The 23,540-nt window shown below is 36.5% G+C and overlaps 1 protein-coding gene and 3 pseudogenes across 5 annotated transcripts in view; 2 read left to right on the top strand and 2 right to left on the bottom strand.

Annotated features, from left to right (window-relative positions):
- The window catches only part of Acaca (acetyl-CoA carboxylase alpha), a 269,515-nt gene that overhangs the window by 171,070 nt on the left and 74,905 nt on the right, over window positions 1–23,540 (bottom strand). For all 5 annotated transcript variants that reach the window (XM_047545728.1, XM_047545732.1, XM_047545731.1 and 2 more), the window contains 5 exons: window positions 11,709–11,841; window positions 9,610–9,748; window positions 2,396–2,505; window positions 1,255–1,336; window positions 267–365 (listed from right to left, as the gene is read on the bottom strand). In XM_047545728.1, coding sequence (XP_047401684.1) covers window positions 267–365; window positions 1,255–1,336; window positions 2,396–2,505; window positions 9,610–9,748; window positions 11,709–11,841 — 563 coding nt within the window. The remainder of the gene's footprint in view (window positions 1–266; window positions 366–1,254; window positions 1,337–2,395; window positions 2,506–9,609; window positions 9,749–11,708; window positions 11,842–23,540) is intronic.
- On the bottom strand, window positions 9,344–9,455 carry LOC124981560 (uncharacterized; annotated as a pseudogene).
- Window positions 18,288–18,531, top strand: LOC124981102 (guanine nucleotide-binding protein G(I)/G(S)/G(O) subunit gamma-5-like; annotated as a pseudogene).
- On the top strand, window positions 19,252–20,059 carry LOC124980306 (60S ribosomal protein L7a-like; annotated as a pseudogene).

Consider the following 23,540-nt stretch of genomic DNA (forward strand, 5'->3'; position numbering starts at 1 on the left):
AGAACATGTGTCTACCCAGTTTCTTCAAATTAAGTTCCAAGATCATTCTAAACCAGTTTAGCATCTGTGCACATGGTCTAAGTTTAAACTCCTAAGACATAACAAAAAATACATGACAGATATATTAAGCTAGGAGAAATCAAGATTATATTTCTTGTCAAGTACTCCAATACATTTTAAACAAACTAAGCTCCATGCTATTGTCCCAAACAACCTACTAAAAGCTTTTCTGCAATTCAAGATCCAAACAAGAAACAATTTCTTACCACTGCCACTCCAGGGAAGAGTTGGGATACCTGCAGTTTGAGCCACTATGGAAGATGCAATCTTATCCCCCAAAGCCCACATGGCCTGGCTTGGAGGACCTAAAAACAAAATAGGAAAAGAGCAACAACTGTAACATTTTTGCCTCATTTTTACAGCACATACATTTTGCCTTGTATTATAATTATTTGTATTTGTCTTGTCCCCAACCCCATTTCATGTCATGAAGGTCATAACTTTGATTATGGGGACTACTACGTTTTGACTCATGTTTGTACTCTCTAGATAATCTAATACAGTAAGCATTTTACACACAGTGTGAGCTCAATATATACAAGTATAAGCTGGATTGAATTCCTAACAAACCTAATTTATCATCCTTCATGATCCATCTTTACTGATTAACAAAATCTTTTTTTTTTTTTTAACTTATACCCTAAAATAAAGATGGTAATGTTCTGGGGTTCGAGTCTGATATATTATAGCCTTGTTAGTCTTAGGAGAACCCAAAGTAATATTTACAAAGCATATGCAGCATTATAGAGAATCTCTGAAACAGAAAGAAACCATTTGAGTCATATAGCCTCTACTGGAAGAAATACCTCTTATCCATAAGAATATAACCTATATTCTTAAATGCAAAGGTGCTGATTCATATTTAAGGGCGCACTTCTTCAGTATTTAAAAACAGGTCCTTCCCTCCTCATATTTTTCTAAGGTTAGTGGGAACATTTTAAAAATACATTTTGGACAGCAGTATTTTTCATACCTCAAGGAAAAGAACCCAGGGACTGAACACTTACAAGATGAAATGAGCTAAGCATCATGTAAAAAATGAAGAAGGGGGAATAAAGAAATTAAAAGAGGGTTATTCTGAGAATCACTGATTCAATAAAAAGCAACAACAAACAGAAGAAAATAAGAGTGAAACATGGACAAAATTAATAAAAGGAAACAAAAAAACAGGAACAGTACATCACAAAGGTTTACCCATGAAGGCGATGCCATTTTTCAAGAGAAGCTCTGGGAGCTTGGGATTCTCAGAAGCATGACCCCAGCCAGCCCATACTGCCTACAAGGGAACATAATATGATTCATTCTCAAAATTCATACCAAAAACCAAAAACAAAACAAAATAAAGAAAACCTACAAACTACCTTATTCCTCTATTAAGGTTGGCCCTACTACATGAAGTACAATAGCTTCAAAGCAGACTAATGCTTAATTCGGCTTCTATGTTTGATTGTTGGCAAACTTTTTATATAACAATAAGCAGTCCATTGTAACAAAACCTCTGAAGAAGTCAAAAACAAGTTGAAATTGATATTACAGTTCAATTAGTCTTGTTGCTTTTTAGGAAACTCAATTCACAGTCTTTCAGCTAGATTCTATAGAGCCTTTTCTGGAAATACTGGCCATTTTTCAAATATTAAATTACTTTGGTCACCCAATTTCATCTTTGTTCCATATAAGCCTAGAATTTTTTTCCTCATTGGGCATTCAGGTATTTACCCTAAACTTCCTAATACAATGTAATAAGGAAGAAACAATCTACTTCTAAAACACCATCATAATTTAGGCTAAGAGTATTCCATAGGAAATAGCTAACTTGTACTTACTTGAGATGGCTTGAAGGTGAGATGCATAGAACAAGAAAGTCTCTAAAAGACCCTTGCAAACTTGCTACTTGTATTATGTTTATTTTTAAACATTCCCTTCTTTCCATCTTTCTTTGTCTGTTTTAGTTATTCCATATAGAAGTACATAAGAATTTTCCAAAAAGATATAAACTTTTATATAAAAGTTCTTTATATAAAAAATTTATTTAAAAGTTCTTATAAAAGTGCCAGACGTAGTAGTACATTCCTGTAATCCCAGCAAATTGGAAGGCTGAGGCAGGAGAATTGCAAGTTCGAGTCCAGTCTCAGCAACTTAGTGAGGCCCTACATAATTTAGCAAGACTCTGTCTCAAAAAATAAAAAGGGCTGGGGATATATAGCTCAGTGGTTAAGTGCCCCTGGGTTCAATCCATAGTATAAAAAAAAAAGTTCTTATAAAAGTGTTTTATTATAAAAGTTCTCCTGGGCCTAAATGTAAAATAGTTGAATTTGTTTTTAAAGGACTGTCTTACTTGTACAGGAATCCTTTTAGCAATATCAAGAATTAATTCCACATTTGCATAATTGTTGTTGTTTGGTCCTCCAGGCACTGGTACATAGTGATCCGCCATCTTAATGTATTCTGAAAATGTAAACAAATAAATACAGGACACATGATTTGTTTTCAGAAATATAATGGTAAAGGAAAACTGTGTAAAGGACAGGGACTATCATAAGAAACCATAGGACAAACAGCATTAATGGGACAATTTTCAGGACAATTTAGTTGGAGACTCTTGAGTTTAAGTCACACATTTAGGAATCTCATATACTGAAATAGCAGGTCTCAAACATTTCACTTTAGAGGGTTTTTGTGAGCTCTGTATCAAGGTTGATCAATCTGTCAGTAATGTACAATTACTCTATTCTAAGAAAATGTTTTAGTCCTTCAACTAGCATGGTGCCACAAGAAAGTCCTTTCCCTAGTGTAGATCTGTACAGAATGGGCAAAGAAGGTAGAATTTGGAGGGTTTGCTGATTAACTAAATAGGAAGGTTAGTTATAGGAATCTGATTAGTGCCTGAAAAAGGTTTATTTCAAATGTTGGAGGCAGCTAGTATTTCAAAGAAATTTTAGAAAGATAACCACTTCCCTCCTTACATTTTGTTGTTGTTGTTGTTGTTATTGTTGTCCAGTATTTCCTTTCAGTTTTGTCACCTAATGTCTCTCTTTTCCTATACTGACAGAACAAGTATAGCAGAGTAACTACCATTTCTAGGAACTAAGCCCTTTATATATAAATTCTCTCAGCAATTCTATATATAAATGTATTATTAGCACCCCAGATTACAGGAAATCATGGCTTGGAGTTGTTAAGTAACTTGTATCAAGTTCATCTTTAGCATATTTATTAACATTCCTTATATCTTGTTCTTAACTTTAAAATAATTTAATTTCTTCTATAAAAATTCTATTAAAAGTAAAAATTACACTAAAATTAAGATATAGGGTCTTATAGACTGCTTAAAATTAAAATAAGTTCATTCTTTTTGATTATAGAAGGAGAAGCAGGAAATTTATTTAAAAATTTAGATAATGTCAGGACATAATAACACTATTTTTAAAAGGTCAAAACCACCCATTATCTCACCTCAGAGAAAACCAGTTCATACTGATATACATGTAACCACACTTAGCCAATTTAACAATATGCTGTGATATCAACCCACATTATGACATAGGGTTATATTTAATTAATGCATATACTGACTATATTTAATATTTTGATGATTAATATTTCAATAGTTCATCATTCAAGTGCTAAATTATTGATAAAATATCAGTTATTTAAAATTTGAAAAATATTAAAATAATGTATACATTTGTACTACTGCCAAATTATACCCTCATGATATATTCCTAGAAGTAAAACCATTAAGTCAAAGGATATTCACATTTTTAGATTTTTGCTGGTTGCCTCACCTATATTATTAAATCTTTTTAATTTTATAGTTTTTTTTTTTTTTAAACCCTATATACCACTGTTTTGATTTGCTTTCTTTGGTTACCACTGATGAATCTCTTTTCATATGTTTGTTGCTTATTCTTTAATCTTTTTTTTTTTTTTTTTTTTTAAATAGGGTTTTGCTGTGTTGTCCAGGCTGGTCCTGAATTCCTGGGCTCAAGTAATCCTTATACCTCTGTATCCCAAGTAGCTGGGACTATAAGCACACACTACTGCACCTGGCTTATTTCTTCTTTTATGGATGACCTGTTCATGTTTTCAATATTCTATTGAAGGACCACTTTTTATTTTAATAGTGCAGGTAGAAACTCTTTGTTGCCAATGTTTTTCCAGATTATAATTTGTCTTTAACTTTTTCTTTTTTATTTGTTAAATACTAAATTATACAATTAAATCTATTCAACTTTTCCATTGTGATTTAGTCTTTTCTGTAGTTCAATAGTCCTAGATAGAGAAAAAAATTGCTGACATATCTCTACACACAATCACACAATCTGCAAAGGTATTGTTGCTGCCAACTAACAAAAGTTCAGAGTTCTACACCAATAAACTTTTTATTGTCATTACTGAAGACACTAAGGGGAAAAAAAGCTTTTGGAGGCAGAAAAAGAAAGCTCATCCTAATTATATAATCTGTATCTCTCCATGATCTACTAGTTTCCACAACTACAATCACAGTCTCTATCCTAGAATATATTCACAAATAATTTTAAAACTTCCCCTCCCCCTAAAAAACTGCAATGGGCACTCCATATCTGCAGGTTCTGTATCTGTGGATCCAATCAGCGGCAGACAAAACATTTTGGAGGGCTGGGGATATAGCTCAGTGGTAGAGCGTCCTTAGACTCAATCCCCACTACCAAAGGAAAAAGAAAATATTTTGGGTGAAAAAACTGCATCTGTACTGAAAACATAGAAACTTTATTCCTTGTCATTATTTCCTAAACGATATAGTGTAACAACTATTTACGTAGTATTTACACTGTATTCGGTGTTATGGGTAATCTAGATATGGGGGGGTGTGGTTAGGTTATAAGCAAACACTATACAATTTTACATGAGGGACTTAAGTATCTGCAGTCTTTGGTTTCAGTAGAGGGATGTGGAACCAATCCCCCACAGACCTGAGGGATAACCATACTCAATTCCTCACTATGGTTTTCATTAATTCATCTTTCCAACCTCTCTGTAATTATGACAAAATTAAAATATGCAAATGGGTTAGGTATTACCATCCTTAACCTGTCAATTTTGCCTGTTCTCCTCCAGTCTCAGAGGATGAAGTCCTCTCTCCTATCTATAGCTCCTTTTTACAATTTTTTAAATCATAAAAGTAATTCGTATTTTAAACTGAATTACAGTGATGATGGCACAATGGTATAAATATGCTAAAACTCACAGACCTAATGATACTAAATTTTACTCAATGAAGCTGTTAAACAATAATTAACATAATAGAAAGGTCAGGGGAAGTAGAAAAAATCACCCATAATATCAACTCTTTATTCAATATCATTAGCATGGTAGTCCTTCCTAGCATTTTATTTTTTAAATAACTTTTAAATTTTGTAAAAAGAATATACTAAATGTGAAAATGTTAGGAAAAGCAGAAACACAAAGAAATAAAAACACTTCAAAATTCTACCTTCAGAGAAAAAGACTATTACTGCTTTAGTATACGTTGTTATAGCCTTTTTTCTATGATTGTACGCAATGTCTTTTTCCTATTATATCATGCTATTAATTTCCTTTTACAGGCAACATTTTCCTTAGCAAACATGGAAGGCAACACTTTCCCTTAGCAAACATGGTAGACAGACACGAAGGAGTTATCATGATCTCAACCTCCAGGATTTGTGCTTATGTACCTCCTCCCCTTAGGCATAGAAAGAATCTGCAACTTGCTTCTGGACAAGAAAATATGGCACAGGTGATGAGATATCACTTCCATGAGAACATTACAAAAGAATATAACCCATCTTACTAGGAGATCCTCTCCCTTACAGACTTTGAGGAAGTGAAAAGTCATTTTGGGATGGTCTGTGTGACAAGGAGCCAAGAGTGGGCTACAGCCAATAATCAGACATTCAAGTCCTCAGTCTGACAGCTCACAAAAGAACCGAATGTTGTCAACAACCATGTGAGCCTGAAGCTACATTCAGCCCAAGTTGAGGCTCAGATGAGACCACAATCCCAGCTGACAACTGATTACAATCTTAAGAATACCTGAAACAGGAGAATCAGCTAAATCATGCTCTGACTTACACAAACTATGAGATAATGTCTGTTGCTTTCTGCTGCTAAATTTGTGATATTATTATTATATAGTAATAAATAATATAGCAATTTATCCAAATAGTCTCATACTAATAAATGTCATTCACAAAATATTTATTAATGACCACATGGTATTTCATAGAATTGGTATGGTACATTTTAATCAATTAATTTGCTAATATTTAACAATCATTTCGGTTTCTCACTATTTTAAAATAATGAGCAATGAATATCCTTGTACAAATATATTTGCCCTCTTTACGAGTTCTTCCCCCAGGGAATGCTACATTTTTTTGATCAAAAGAAATGCATATTATTGTCCACCTATATCCTTGATCCTTTCCCATTCCATTTCTTAGTGGTCTCTAATGTACAGGTCTCTCCTGTACTTTAATCCTTCCTTCCTCTATGGTTCCTTCCCCTCAGACTGCAAACATCACCAAATTTCTTTCATTCTAAAAATTTTTAAAAATCTTCCCTTCACCCTGAATTTTGCTTTAGTTACTGCCTTTTCTTTAAAAAAAAAAAAAAAAAAAATATATATATATATATAGATTATGTCCATATTACTTCTCACATTCCTTAACATCCTATATTAGTCTGCATACTTTTAAATTGTCCCATTGAAATTATTCTTGCAAAGGTAACTAATGATTTCCTAATTGCTGCATGGTTTCTGGTCCTAATTTTGGACTGTTGACATATTTGACTCTTCTGTACAGAAATTTCTTTTCTCTGTGCTTCTTTGTTTCTTCTCTCATCTCTTTTAACATTTCTCAGCTTTGTTTATGGGCCTGTTTACCTTAGTTTAGCCCTAATTTTTTGTCTTGCATAAATTCTCATACTTGGCCCTTTTCATCTTCTACCTGTTTTTTGGAAGGTGGTGCTAACTACACCACTATTTTCCAATTATAAACACATCTTTAGCTCTCATTGTTTCTAAATTCTAGAAGGATATAGTCAACTTTTTATAGGATTCATAGAATTTGCAAAAGCCAAAGCTTCACGTTAAATTCATCTCCCTACCAAAAAAAACCTTGCTCTTTTAGCTATATTACCTATTTTAGTTGGTGGTGTGAACATTTGCCTTGTCAACCAAATTAGAAACCCAATGGCCAACAATAACTCTTCCCTTAATTACTAAATCTTCTTATTGTTATTTCCACCACTCTAAACCATCCATTTCTTCTCTATTCTCAGCCCCATCATATATCCTCTGTTACTGTTTTCCTCAAATAGATCTTTAAAGATACCAATGGAATCATCCAATTTTTTAAAAGAATGTTTTAGAGGTACACACTGGATGGAGTAATATGATATCCTGAATTTGCTTCAAAATAATTGGGGAAATGGGTGGTAGGGGTAAAAGCATAGATGAAACTAGAGCAGCCATGACTTGGTAATTGGAAAATAAGGAGATGAGAAGGAGTTCATTACACTTTTCTACTTTTGTATAGTTAAAAACAAAAGTAAACAAAAAAAAGCCTGGGCAAGGAGTGTAGCTCAGTGGTAGAGCACTTGCCTAAATTGCCTAGCATGGACATATTTCCAATACTATTAAAAAAAAATATTTCATTTAAAATGCAAAACCCTTCAATGTCTAACACATATTCACACTACACACAATCACACTACGCATACCCTCAAAAAGATAAAGTCTGACCTCTGAGGATAGAAAACAATGCCCTCCTTGTTACTACTGTATAACTATTTTAATTAAATTACTAAATTTTATTTTGTACTTTAATAAGCTACCTACAATTTTTTGGAAGATCGCTTGGGTTATACCTTCATACATTTGCATACGCTGTTCTTTCTGCCTGGTATACCCTTCACCCTCCCCTAACTGCTTTATTAACTTTACTATTTATTCTTGGTTAGGCATAACCAAGAAAGCTTTCTGTTGCCAGCCATGGTAGGGCACTCCCGTAATCCCAGTGGCTGGCAAGTTCAAAGCTAGCCTCAGCAACTTAGCAATGCCCTAAGCAATTCAGCGAGACCTGTCTCTAAATAAAATATAAAAAAGGGCTGGGCATATGGCTCAGTGGTAAAGCACCCCTGGGTTCAATCGGAAGGAAGGAAGAAAGGAAAGAAGGAAAGAAGGAAAGAAGGAAAGGAAAGGAAAAGAAAGGAAAGGAAAGGAAAGGAAAGGAAAGGAAAGGAAAGGAAAGGAAAGGAAAGGAAAGGGGAAGGAAAAAGGAAGGAAGGGAGAAAGTTTTCTGTTAACCCTGCCCCCAAGTGATAAATGTCTCATTTCTGTGTTTTCATAATACCCTCTGTATGTTTCTACTGTAGCACTTATCTCATTGTGTTAAAGTTATTTATTTCCTACAGCAAGATCACATTTTATTCAACTATGGATCTGGTCTCCGTGTTCATGAAGTGAATGAATAAATGAATTAATAGGAGTAACAGATAAAATGGATGGAGAAAGAAACCATGTATGGTCATTTACATTTTCTATAGGTGATCTCATCTTTACAACTCTTTAGGAGAAAACAAATAAGATCTTTCTTTTATAGGCACAAAAATTATAGTTCAGAGGGTACATCTAAAAGGTTTCACATAATAAAACATGCCTTCCCATACATTGGTGACTTTACTGTTTATAAATGCCATAATAACCTTTAATCCTTAGAAATAGTGAGTCTAAATATCATTGTCTCAAGATGATGACAACATATACAGACCCAAATGGGTTTAAAGAATACCTCTTTAAAGAATTGTTATCTGTAGATACTCTATCTTAAGAGATTATACCTTAGTGATACAAAGTATGGAGATGAAAGACCAGCCACACCTCAGTTATACCTGTAGTCTTTACCTACCCATCTCAGACAAGAGGACCATCTAAGCAGAGAGAATATGAAAAAGCGTTTACTTAGTGAAACCCATTTGGGTCCCAAGATCTATCTCCTTCATGAAGATGAGAAAAAAGGAACTTTACACTAAAATTCTCTAGAATTTGATACAATTCATAAGGGAAATAGCATTTCCTTCCAAACTTTTCCACTTACACATACTAAAGTATGTGCCACAGCAAATACTTAATACTAAAAAAGACACATACCTGAAAGCCCAAATCAATTCCTGTGTTAAGTTTTTACTACTTACCTTATATAGGAATGTATATAGTTAATGCTACGGTTAATTATAGTATAGTCACCCCTCTACCCCCAGTTGTAACTCCAGAAAAGATCCAAAGAGGAGTTTTGCAATCTCTTCTCTGGGTTTTATGGAGGTTTCCTTTACCCTTCTGTGTTAGCCTACAATCATTCTTACATGGCTATTACTGATACTTGTTAAAGAGAAATTCTTTAAATAGGATTTTACTAGAACTCCTAGATATGGGAATACCCCTAAACTAGCATTTTCCTACTGAAAGGTTGGGCTATTCAATGTTTTATGCTTAAGGGTGATGCTTTTGTAAATCTAATGACTCACCTGCATTGGCTTTAAGGTCTTCAGGTGTGACCATGACAACAAATCGGATTGCACGCTCATTTCGAAACATTTCGTAAGACCACCGACGGATGGATCGCATGCATTTCACTGCTGCAATGCCATTGTTAGCAATAAGAACCTGGGAGAAAGGAGAATGGGAATTGGAAGAAAATACAGAAAAGAAAAGTAATGACAGAGGAATAAAGATGGGAGATTTTTGTGTGGGAAAAAAAAAAACAGAATTTCAACCAGGAATTCTTGCTAGTCCAGTCTAGGAACCAGATCCCAAATGATCAAGTAATATTTTTAAATATTTGCTAAGCAAATATATCAATGTGTGCTAGGTAGAATTTACCTCCCTCTAACTTCATTTCTTGGAGAAAACAACAAAGTCATCATTACTCATACACTGTTCGTGAATTATTCTATCATACCTATTACTAGGCAACAGAGGAAAACAAACTTCAGAGGGATGATGCATTATCAACTAAGAAATGGGAGAAGACTAAACTGTGCAATGTCATGTGCTATTCCCTTTGTAATAAAACAGGACACAGAGCCCTGAAAATGTATAAAAACCCTGACATCAATTGCTTCTCTCCAAAATGCTGAATCCCAATTCCTTAGAATTGTAGAGACTGTTTCAGAAAGAATGGTCACAACCAAATGATCTAGACACTTCTCTGTGAATAAATCATCTATCTTCTTACCTATGTTGCAATCATGCTCCTGAGGATAATATAGGCTAATAGATCCAAAACCTATGTTTACTATAGAAGGACACTGCTGAAGCAATACTTTCAGGAGTACGAATACAAGGTTCCCATCCTATAATCTTTTAATCACTATAAACTATTTTAACTAAGTCATTCTTTCAGCTCTGATGTGGCTCGGATAGTGACACAGGCTGGGTGTAGCAGTACATGCCTATATCCCAGCTACTTGGGAGGTTACAATAGGAGTATTGCAAGTCTGAGGCCAGCCTAGGCAAATTAGCATGAGACAATAATTCAAAATAAAGTGAAAAGGGCTGGAGATGTGGCTGAGTGTACAGCACTTGTCTAGTATGCACAGGGCCCTGTTTAATCTCTAGTAGGACTCCCTCTCCCTGCCAAAAAAATAGGTGACACAGAATCACTCATGGGCTGGGGAAATAGCTCAGCTGGTAGAGTGCTTGCCTCAAAAGCACAAGGCCCTGAGTTCAATCCCCAGTACCGCAAAAAAAAAAAAAAAAAAAAAAAAAAAAAAAAAGAATCACTCATAACATTTCATACCTGCAATCTCTTCAAGTATTTCATATGACATATCCCCTCTAAACACCACAAAGCCAGTAAGTCACAGTACATAAAATTGTTTAAGCCTTCTGCTCTGAAACTCAACTCTACATCCAATGCTGTTGTACTCCATAAATTAATAAATTCCTCACACACTATCAGATCAATGCAGACTCTGTAAAACCATAAATCTTTCAAAAAGAACTTTATTAACACTGTTTTATCTCCTGAATTGGTTGTGATTAAATATATATTACAGAAAATGGTGAAATTATATAATAGGATGGCAGGGAGGCAGAAAGGACAATTCCATAAAAAGTGGCAAAAAATATAAGTCCCTGGAAAATATAACTACTAATTTTGATCTCTAGGCATTAAATTACACTTACTTCCCCCAACCCCATGCTGCAGATGGTCAATGCAGGGCTTTGCAGAAATTAGGTAAGCATAACCCCAGTTCCTGGTATACCTTTTTTTACTACTGGGAATTGAGCCCAGGGGCACTTTACCACTGAGCTACATTCCCAGCCCTTTTTAAATTTTGAGACAGGGTCTTGCTAAGTTGTTAAGGCTGGCCTTGAACTTGTGATCCTCCTGCCTTAGCCTCTTGAGTCTCTGGGATTACAGACAGGTGCCACCACGCATAGCCCTCATGTACGTTTATTTTTTTTAAAGTTGTCTATGGACCTTTTTTTATTTACATGTGATGCTGAGAATCGAACCCAGTGCCTCACAAACGCTAGACAAGAGCTCTATCACTGAGTTACAACCCCAGCCCACCCTCATGTACTTTTGACAAAAAGAATTTAGAAAGTTATAACTTACCTTCTCAATCACTTTATTCCCTCCAAAACGAGTAACAAATTCTGCTGGAGAAGCCACAGTGAAATCTCGCTGTGAGTCAATTTTCTTTCGGTCTCGACATTGTTTTACTAGGTGCAAGCCAGACATGCTGGACCTATAACAATGAGAAACCATGAGAGTGCATAGGTAGTGCTTCTTCACACTGTCCATATCCTCTGGAGACCCCCTTTTCATCACCATACTCATAACAGTATTTCCAACTGTATCTATATGGAGTCTGCATACTGGCAGATTACACATTTTTCAAATACAAGAGAGAAAAGAAAATCTTTCCTTGGGAAGTTTTAGGGGGAAAGAAAAGTGGTTCTGAATAACAAACAACAATATTAGGCTGACCAACAGATGCCATCACAAAAAGACAGGAAAAGGATAGAATGAAAAGAGACAGTAAAAATAACAGACTAACAGATAAAAACCAGTGGAGCTATTGCTGAATCATGACTGCCATGAAGATGACCTTGACCTCTGCATCTGTAGTTTCCATCTTTCTTATGAGCTGTAACTCCACATTTTAAACTGCCCACTAAATGTTTGACTTGGGTATCCCACAGATATCTTAAAATCAAGAATTCCAAAACCAATTTTTTTTTTTAATTTTTAGTTATAGATGAACCTAATATCTTCATTTTATTTATTTGTGTCTGCTGAAGATTGAACCCAGTGCCTCACACAAGTGAGGCAAGCACTCTATCACTGAGATATAGTCCCAGCCCCCCAAAACCAAAACATATCATATTTCAGCTATAAGTATGTAACTTACAATTTATGCCTTATTTAACTGACATTATTTTCTTAGCGATACATAAAATAATGGTGTTTCTAATAACCAATGATGTCTTAGATTAGATGGAATATAGCAGTAGAATCAGCTTAGGCCTAGGTTAAATTCCAGATCTGCCCATTTAATAACTCCAGTGATCTCTGGCAAATGACCTTGTTCAGATTCAGATTTCTCTTTGTGAAATGTACATGATATTTGCTGCAGTGTCTGTTATTTACCTATTGTCCCTCAGCAATAAACCCACCCTTTCATGTTCTGCAACAATGCGGTTAAGACTGCAAACTTAATTTCTAAGACTCCTTTGGTAGCTCTCTTCTGTTCATTTCTGCCAATGGCAAAATGGAAAGGATTTTAAAAAGGGACTTCCTTCCTTCCTTTTTCCCAGATTTCAGTGTCACTCCCACAATAACAGAGTTTATACCAGCCTCTAGCTTCTTTCAACATCCCCAGGAAGTCTTTAAAGTACCTTCAGCAGTGGACTGTGGCTCCTTGGAAGTCAGAATACCAGCCTTGCCCTGCTCACTCATCCTCTGGATGGTGCTACCTGGGTCTATCCCTCACCTGTCAGGTCAGGCTTCCTCTTCAGGGATTTGAGCACCAGCTACTCAAAACCCACCCCAGAGGTCCAAGTATCAGCCCTCAAGGCCCTCCTCCAAAGCCCTAAGTTCTGGTAACACTATAACTGTTTGCTTTTGTTCTCCCAATCCTAGTAGTGACAACTGCTTCCTGTAGTTATTAACTCTAACATACCTTTTTTATTATTTTGTTCTAATACCTAAGTAATCAATTTTCACTGTCAAATACCCTGTGTTCATAATACCTGATGCACCATGTATGTATGTCAAAAATCACTCTATTGTCATGTATATAAAAAGAAAATAATAATAATAATAATTAATACCTGATGCAGTTTTTCTTTCTGTAACTAGATCTTGACAGACTCTGAACTTTCAAGGGCAGTCATTTATTAAACTTCCAGACAACAGAAAAAGAAGCAAAACTCCCAAGCTAAAATAACAATAAAGTCAAAACTAGACAAAGGTGTTACATGAAGGGAAAATTCTAGATTCATCTTACTGATGACTACAGATGCAAACTTCTTAAACAAATATCTTAAAGAAGTAAGGTATTGGTCCAAAGCCATCTTAGTCATTTTATAGTTAAAAATATGTTACTCCAGGGCTGGGGTTGTACCTTAGTGCTAGAGCACCTGTCTAGTGTGTATGAGGAACTGGGTTCGATCCTCAGAACCATGTAAAAATAAATATAATAAAAAATAAAGATATTGTGCCCCTCTACAACTACAGTAAATAAATAAATAAATATGCAAGTCCATAACCAAGTTGAATTTGTGCCAGGTATGTAAGGATGGTTTAATTTTAGAAAATCTACATGAAATATTCTCTGTTAGAGTCCTAGTAAGTGAAATAAAATGAAAAAAAAATTAGAGTTATTAAGATTGCAAAGAAGGAATTAAACAGTCATTATTTGTGAACCATGAGATCAGTTACATAGAACACACAAAAAAGATTATACACACAAATTATCAGAGTTAGGAGACCTCAATCAAAAGTTGAAAAACAACAGTTTTTCTCCCACTTTACTCTTACAACACAGAACACTGCTGTGATCACACGGGTGAGAAGTTTTCCCCACACCCCAAGCGGTTCTGGAATAGACATTAGCTGTGTATCCTTTAATTCAACTCAATTCTGATCCTATCTTCCTGGAGATAGCAGTGGATTCCACAAGTTAAAGACTCAACCCCATAAAACTACACCCTCCTTGAGATGCTAAGTCCCAGGGTGAGACCTGTAGTTCTGACTCTACCCGCTATAAATCAAGGTTCTCATGCTCTCCTCCTAGGTTTAAATTTGCTGGAGCATCTCACAGAACATAGGGAAACACTTTACTTACAGTTATTATATAGGATATTACAAAGGATACAAACAGACAAATGGAAGGCAAACATTGGATAAGGCATGTGGGAAAGGGTACAAAAATTCCATACCCTCTCCAGGCACACCACACTCCAGGCACCTCTACCACACTTCAGGTAACTTCTTATGTTCAGTGATCTAGAAGCTCTTTAAACTCTACATACAGTTCAGGAATTTTTTATAGAAGCTTCATTATGTGAGCATAATTGATTACATCACTGGTCACTGGTGATCAACTCAACATTCAGCACCTCTGCCCTCTCTGAAGATAAGGGAATGGGATAGAAAGTTCCAACCCTCTAACTACATGTTGGTTCCCATGGCAACCAGCCCCCATCCTGAGGCTATTGAGGAGCCCCCAGCCATCAATCATTTCATTAGTATACAAAAGTCATTTATCACCTAAGACATACCAAGGGCTTAGGAGCCAATGTGCCAGGAAATGGACAAGGGTAAACAGAAATTTCATAGTATTGTGTCTAGATATGTTTAACATACAAAAAGCCCAAAAATATTTATATACAATAGATAATATAGATTATAAAAATGAAGACATTATAAAGTTTAAAATGTAAATACTTCTAAGAGATATATGAAAATATGACACAACTATATAAATAAAGAAAACAAGAAAATATAATGGACGTGTGATTAAGGAAAATGGTTATCTAGGTAGGGGAGGCAGGAAGAAGGGTTGAGAGGCCATATGGCTAAAGGACCCACCTTTGTTTTAGGTAGGAAGTTTTCAAATTCTTTTTACATTATTTTTAAAAATAAGTAACTAGACAAATAAATAAGAGTGGGCCACATGTGAACCAATGATCAGCATTTCGTACACCAAGGATTATATCATTCTATGCCTGGAGTTACACATACACATACACACATAGATCAATCAGTTTTCTGTTATCTAGGGAGAGAGTGAGGGATAGAGAAGACATAAACCTAAAAGCAGTAAAAAGGCAGGGGAAGGAATTGATCATGAGATTTAATGAATGGTATAGAGATACTAAAGGAGTATTCTTGAAGGTCACTTGCAATTAAAAAGGGGAGAAAAATAAATCTTACTTTTAGTGATGTGATCCTTTTCATAGCCATAGTCATGTTATTATTATTGGCAGTTATTCCCAAACTTTACTAAAAGTTTAAAAAAACAAACTAAAGAATGCTATGTGCCAGTGACAAGAGGTCAGTTGATTTTTTTTTTTCCAGCCCACCAATCAACTGTTATACTTCATAGATTACTACAATACTGTACTTACTTAATTTTAACTGCTCACGAAGATAACACTACAAAATCAAATGGGAATTACACATTGGGTCATCAACTGATAATAAAAACAATGCAGCAGAAAACTATTCTGCATCTGGGGGAGGTGGCACATGCTTTTAATCCCAGTGATCATAGGTGAGGACCTAAGCAACTTAGTGAGGCCCTGTCTCCTCCCCCCAAAAAAAGAGAGAGAGAGAGAGAAAGAGCTGGGGATATAGCTCAGAGGTAAACTTCCCCTGGGTTCGATCCCTGGTACCAAAAAAGAAAAAAAAAAAACAACTACCCTGCAGCAGGCATAAAATGGATTTAAATGAGAAATAGATTTAAATGGGGGGGAACATAAAAAAATTCAGTAATTAAGAAAACTTCCCTTTTCCTTACCAACTACAATCTGACTTGTTTCAACACAGAGAAGCAACTCTATGTTAAATGAAATAAATCTAAAAAAAATCACGAGGGGAGCGAGGCAGAAGTGGGGACATGTTTAAGAACAGGTACAAAGTTATGAACAGCAGGAATAAGTTTTAACGTTCTGTTGTACAGTAAGGTGAACAAAGTTAACAATAACATTGCATATTTCAAAATAGCTAAAAGACAGGATTTTGAATGTTTTCACCACAAAGAAATGTTTGAGGTGGTGAAAAACTACTCGAATTTGATCATTACAAATTGTATACATGTACTGAAACATCACATTGTACCCCATAAATATACACAGTTTTTGTGTCAATTAAAAACTTAATTTTAAAAAATAAAAAAGCATCTACCAGCACTATGCCAACCCCATACTAGAGCCTAAGGCGAAAGGAAAAAAAAAAAAAACAGTATTATGATCCTGTCTTTATTCAAAATGTTGATGTTTTGCTCTTCGTGGATGTTTTACATTGATTTTGATTTAAAAACTATTTTATCAAAACATTATTTATACTGGGGGAATACCATTAAAATGAAAAGATTCACAGTGGCATTCTGCTTTCTTGTAAATTTTAGGTACAATTTTCTGCACACAGCTCCAATTTTAAAATGTAAACGTGTCTATCCTCACTCCTTTAGAATGTACTCCTTTAGAAGCACCAAACCTTATAAGGTTGTCTTTTCTATAACCCAGCACACTATCTCACTTTACATGTACCAATAGTTTGATATACATTTAAGAAAATCAATCTTTCTTCCCTTAGTGCCTCTATCAAAACTTGGTGAGAGGCTCTTCCCTTACACTTATATGACTTAAGGTGGCTTTTCTTAACTTGCAAAAACAACACCTATAGGATGACTGCAAGAAGGGATAGTTCAGAGACTATGGCTACTTTACCTACCAGACTTCATTGTGATACAGTCACAATGAAGGCTACACATCTCTGCTGGCACTAAGTGTATATTTGCTAATAGATACCAAAGCACTTTCTAACACAAGATTCTGACACTTCGAACTGGTCTATCTACCAAAATTCTCATTATCTTTTTCTACCAATATATCTAATTATTGTGTATCTTTAAACTTAAGAGGGGTATGTTAGTTAGGTTTTCATTGCTGTGAAAAATACCTGCCAAGAACACCTTAGAGGAGGAAAAGTTTATTTGGGCTCAGAGGTTCAATCCAGGGTTGACCAACTCCATTGCTCTGGGCCCCAGGCAAGGTAGAGCATTATGGCAGGAAGGCATGGCAGAGGAACACTGCTCTGCTCATGGCAGCCAGGAAGCAGAGAAAGGAGAATGGATCACAAGTAAGATGCACCCTTACAGAGCACTCCCAGAGACTCGCCTCCTCCAGTAAGATCCCACATGCCTATAGTTACCACCTAGTTAGTCCATTCAAAGTAGGATGGACTAATTAGATTATAGCTATCATAATCTAACCATTCACCTCTGAATTCATGAATTAACACAGGAGCTTTGAAGGGGATACTGCATATCTAAAGTGTAACAAGGGCCCCTAAAGAAAATAAGGTCTGCCTCTTTTGTCCAACATCACAAAAGAAGTCTACAGCACAGACAGATAAGAAACCAAGTTTCCTGGGTCTCATTTCAGTGTTCATCCAACTACACCATGCAACATCTATGATTATAACAAAAAATATTGGTCTGGAAACAGTGTCGGGGGTGTGTGTGTGTGTGTGTGTGTGTGTGTGTATTTTTGGGGGGTAGGGGGTACCAGGGATTGAACTCAAGGTGCTTAACCACTGAGCAACATCACCAGCGCTTTTTATGTTTTTGAGACAAGGTCTCGCTAAGTTGCCTAGGGCCTCACTAAAATGCTGCTGCTGGCTTTGAACTCACAATCCTCCTGCCTCAGCTTCCTGAGGCCCTGGGATTACAGGTGTGTGCCACTGTACCCAACCAAGACACATTTATTTTTTTAAATAATAAAAATAAAATGGTTATTTTGTCTATAATTTTACTTGCCACCTACTCATTTCTTTCAGGCTGCAAGTCCATGGATCATATCAGTGTATCACACTGAGTAATAACATGAATGAATCTCAGAAACACCATGATCAGAGGAGGAAACAGAATGCTAAAGAGCACATACTGGGACCCTTGGATTGATGAGTCGGCCTGGCCCTCAACTGGCCCTCAAGTGTGCGGTGTCTGGCTCCTCCAGTGCCACCATTATGAAGAAAGTGGTTTAGCAGCTCCAGCTGGAGATCAGGCTTAGCCCCATTAAGATTTCCCAAGCAGCTGCAAATCTGAATTCTGTTGTAGAATGCTCAAGAAGATCCCCTGCTGATTGGAGTATCTTCTACAAATCCCTTCAGATCTCAGAAAGTCTGTTCCTTTTTCAGTCAATGAATCTTTCAGAGGTTTCCCAAACCACTTCTCACCAACCAGTGAATATTCAAGACAGCTAAATCTGAAGACAACACAAAAGCTTCTCTTTAATATATATGTGACAACAAACATCTACTTTTGTCAGTCCTTAACATCTACCTCTCTGAATTTTAATGAATTTCTATTTCACAAGGGAATTATTTTATATACCCTGGCAGCAGAATATAATAAAATATGCAGTATTTTTAAAAAGAGCACATACTGTATGACTTCATGTACATAACATTCTGAATCATGTAAAACTAATTTATAGTGCAGAAAGCTGATCAGTGTGCTGGGTTGGGGAAATGATTGTGGGGGGCGGGTTGTGGAGATGATGGAAATGTTCTATATCTTGATCCTGATTGTGATGGTGTCTACACAGATAAACATGTCAAAACCATAAAACTGTAATCTTTTTTTTTGGGGGGGGGGTGGTAACAGGGATTGAATCCAGAGGCACTCTACCACTAAGCTATATCCTCAGCCCTTTGTATTCTGAGACAGGGTCTCACTAAGTTGCTCAGGGCCTTGCTAATTTGCTGAGGCTGGTCTTGAACTTGTAATCCTCCTGCTTCAGTCTCCCAAGTCGCTGCCCAGCTAAAACTGTTTAATTTTCAAAAAGGTGAACTTTATTGTAGGTAAACTGTATTTTAACAAATCTGATTTAAAATCTCATTAGCTTTCTCTCTCCTCCAGTTGCCCAAGATGCCAAAAGGAAAGAAAGCCAAGGGAAAGAAGATGGTTCTAACCTCTGTCATGGTCAAGAAGCAGGAAGGCAAGAAGGTGGTGAGCCCACTGTTCGAGAAGAGGCCAAAGAACTTTGGCATCAGTCAGGACATTCAGCTCAAAAGGGACCTTATCCGCTTTGTAAAATGGCCTCACTTCATCCAGTTGCAGTGGCAAAAGCTATTTTCTATAACCAGCTAAAAGCACCTCATGCAATTAACTAGTTCACCCAGGACTTGGACCACCAATAAGCCACTCAACTGTTTAAGCTTGCCCACAAGTACAGACCAGAGATGAAGCAGAAAAAGCAGAAGCTGTTGGCCTGAGCTGAGAAGGCTGCTGGCAAAGGGAATGTACCAACAAAGAGACTGCCAGTCCTTCGAGCAGGGATCAAAACTGTCACCACCTTGGTGGAGAACAAGAAGGCTCAGCTGATGGTGACTGCACATGACATGGATCCCATTGAGCTGGTTGTCTTCCTGTCTGTCCTGTGTTACAAGATGGGAGTCCCTTACTGCATCATTAAGGCAAAAGTCAGTCTGGAATGTGTGGTTTACAGGAAGATGTGCGAAGTGCACCACAGTTGCCTTCACACTGGTTATCTTGGAAAACAAAAGAGCTCTGGATAAGCTGATGGAAGCCATCAGAATCAACTACAATGACAGATATGATGAGATCCATTGCCCCTGGGGAGGCAACATCCTTGGGTCCAAAATCCATGCCTCGCATTACCAAGCTGGAAAAGGCAAAGGCTAAAGCACTTGCCATTAAACTGGGATAAATGTATGGTGTTGGATTTCTGTACATAAAAATAATAAATTATCCTTCATCCAGTGCCTTGGGCTAAAGGCAATAAACTTGTTTAGAGCAGTAGCAAGCACACGCCCCAGAGTGTGAGAGTTCTAGAAATGCATCGTGTAACTTGCATGAAAAAGTTATACATAACAGTAAAATACTTGGAAACCAAACCAGGATGTTATGATTGACCAGTCACTACCTTACTTAAGGCAGCGATGAATGTGAGTCTGTAAAGCTTTTATTTATACTGATAGTACATGATCCAGTAAAGTTGGAAAATAGATAAATAAAATAAAATTTCATTGAAATGTCCATGTAAAATAGGTACATTTTTCTAACTGTAAATTATACTGCAACTAAGTTCACTTTTAAAAAACTGTCACTGCTTCTTTTCAAGGAAAACACCAAACAGTTGATGACACCAGAGCAGTAAGAGGATCCAGAGCTCTGCACATGGGATGCCCAGGGGTTCACAGAAGCAAGGTCAAGGAGGGATACTAGTCACCAAGCTGGGCTGCCTGGTAAAGGACATGAAGGTCAAGTCACTGGAGGGGAGACATTTATCTCTTCTCCCTGTCTGAGATCATTGACTTTTTCCTGAGGGCATCCCTCAAGGATGAGGTTTTGAATTCTTGCTGATGCAGAAGCAGACTTGCACTGGCCAGCAGACCAAGTTCATGGCATTTGTCACCATCAACAATCTACAACAATCACATCAGTCTGGATGATAAGTGCTCCAGGGAAGTAGCCACCACCATCTGTGGAGCCATAATCCTGACCAAGTTCTTCCTGCGCAGAGAAGCTACTGGGGAAACAAGATTAGCAAGTCCCACATGTCCGCCAAATCTCCCTCAGGAATTCACTGACCATTTTGTAAGAACTCATATCAGATTCTGTGTGCTGATAACCCAGGCTCCATTTGTAGTTGACTAGGTCACAGGATTTTTATACAAGAAAAATAAAGTGAATTAACCTGTTTAAAAAAATAATAATACTGAATTAAAAAGCATATTTTAACTGTTACTAATGATATGGAATGGCAACAAGGAGGAATAATGCTCTGGAGGTACCCACACCTTGAAATCAAGGTCTATCTAAGTATGATATCATGCAACATTTCTCCACCTGTCCTCATCGTATCTTCAACACTTTAGGCACCTTCGCTTTATGTTCCTCGGTTATTTAAAATCTGAAGATACGACTGTCAAACAAAACACACATTAGGACTGATCTTGGGAACTTCCATTTTTCTATTACCCCTACATATATTTAAATACCTAACCAGCACTACATGTTCTTTAGAAGAAAGATAAGAGGATGGCAGAGTGGAAGCAGTCTAATCTATTACAACTTGGTTTTTTCAGCAACAGGAGTCTATTACATGACAATATTTCTCCCCTGCCTACTTACACCCCAGTCCTTTGATAAGTAGAGCAACTGCTTAGGATTTAAAGGAGACTAAGTTTTAAGAGTCCCAAAATAACTTCTTGAATGGCAAATACATTCATCTGCCCTCTGTGAGGCAAGCTGACATCTACAGAGTATTCGAGCAGAAATATGATGAAGGAAATCAGAACATGTGGAATTAGTAACTTAAACTCCACATAAGTTGAACTAAAACTTTTATAAATGTAAGTTCTATTCTTCCTGTATGAGAAATGACTGTGTATTGCCCTTCATTCTCTGCTTATGATTTATGAAACATACCATACTACTGTCAGCTTCTGGCCTTTGCACAACTTATTCTGTGTCAGGAATATCCGTTCCTTCCCTATCTGCCACTACTATTCCAGTTCATCCTTCAAAATGCAACTAAACTGGGTTGGGGATGTAGCTCAGTGGAGAGCACTTGCCTAGCATATATGGGGGCCTTTGGTTCAATCCCCCAGCACTGCAAAACAAACAAAAAAATCAACTGTCAGTTCTCCCAGTGAGCTCCCTTTGCTCACACTGATTCTCTAGCTTCACCTTTAATGAGGGTGAGCCCCCTCTGTGTCACAACAGAACCTACACATACATCTTTCCTGCTAATCACACTGGACTATTACGTGAGTTTACACAACTGCCTTCCTTGATAAATCATGAGTTCCTGAGGTCAGAGACTCTTACTGATCCTTTGAGGATGAGAACTCCTATTCATTTCTATCTCCAGAACCAAAGTGTTCTTGGCATATGTAAAAGTTGCTCAAACTTTTCTAAAGATGATGATTATTGGGCTGGGGAGAGCTAGGTCGGTAGAGTGCTTGCCTTGCAAGCACAAGGCCCTGGGTTCGATCCCCAGCACCGCAAAAAAAAAAAAAAAAAAAAAAAAAGATGATAATTATTAGTAAACATTAGTAAAACTAAATTTAAAAAACCACCACCATTTCTGACTACTTGCTATGGGACAGACACTGTGCTAAGCTCTCGCATGCACTGGCATATTAATCCGCACAATAATGCTATGATATTTGAGCACCATTTTACGAGTTAGGAAAATAAGGCTTAGAGGAATTGTGTAACTTGCCCATGATCAGACAGACGGCAGAAGTGACAAAAATGAGATCTAAATTAGCCTGATTCTAGAGCCCCTGAGCTTGATAACTCTACAGTACTACATTTAGTTAAAATGCATCAAATATAGTCACAGTTTATAATTCATTGTATACCCATGTGAAGATTAGACCTTTAAAGTAAATACCAAGTGGTTGGGTTTGCTGGTATTTTTGGTTTTTTGTTTTGCTTTTTTAAATATTTTTTTAGGTTGTTAATGAATCTTTATTTATTTATATGTGATGCTGAGAATCAAACTCAGTGCCTCACACATGCTAGGCAAGCACTCTACCACTGAGTTACAACCTCAGCCCTATTTTTTTGTTGTTGTTTTGTCTTTTTGGTACTGAGGACTAAACTCAAGGGCACTCTACTGCTACATCCCTAGTTCTTTTTATTTTTTATTTTGAGACAGGGCCTTGGCAAGTTGCTAAGGATGGCCTCAAACTTGAGATCCTCCTGCTTCAGCCTCCAGAGTAGCTGGGATTATAAGTGTACATTACCATGCCCAGCTATTGTTTTTTTAACAGATGGTTTTGTATAACAAACTACTTGCATCTTTTATTCTCATGTCTTCTAATGTTCATATAAGTCCCAAATATATCCCTACCATACTAATCATTACAAATACAAATTCCCTGAAGGACCAAAAGAATGACTAATATTATAAATAACTGAAATGATTTATACTAACCCTAAAGGACATACAAATAGGCATTATCTTAAAGTTATTAAAAAAAAAGTAAATTTGGACAGTGAGGAAGAAGCATGCATAAAAGATAACACCTTCAAGGAGAATTTTTTTTTTCCATTTAAACTATAAAACTCTCAAAATACTGGTGTTTTTCTATAAGAAAGCAATTTATAAAAGTCATGCAGAACTTAGGCAGTTTAGTGAGACCCCCCCATCTCAAAATAAATATTAAAAAGTG

This window comes from Sciurus carolinensis, chromosome 3 (assembly GCF_902686445.1).
Source record: "Sciurus carolinensis chromosome 3, mSciCar1.2, whole genome shotgun sequence".
Classification (NCBI taxonomy): domain Eukaryota; kingdom Metazoa; phylum Chordata; class Mammalia; order Rodentia; family Sciuridae; genus Sciurus; species Sciurus carolinensis.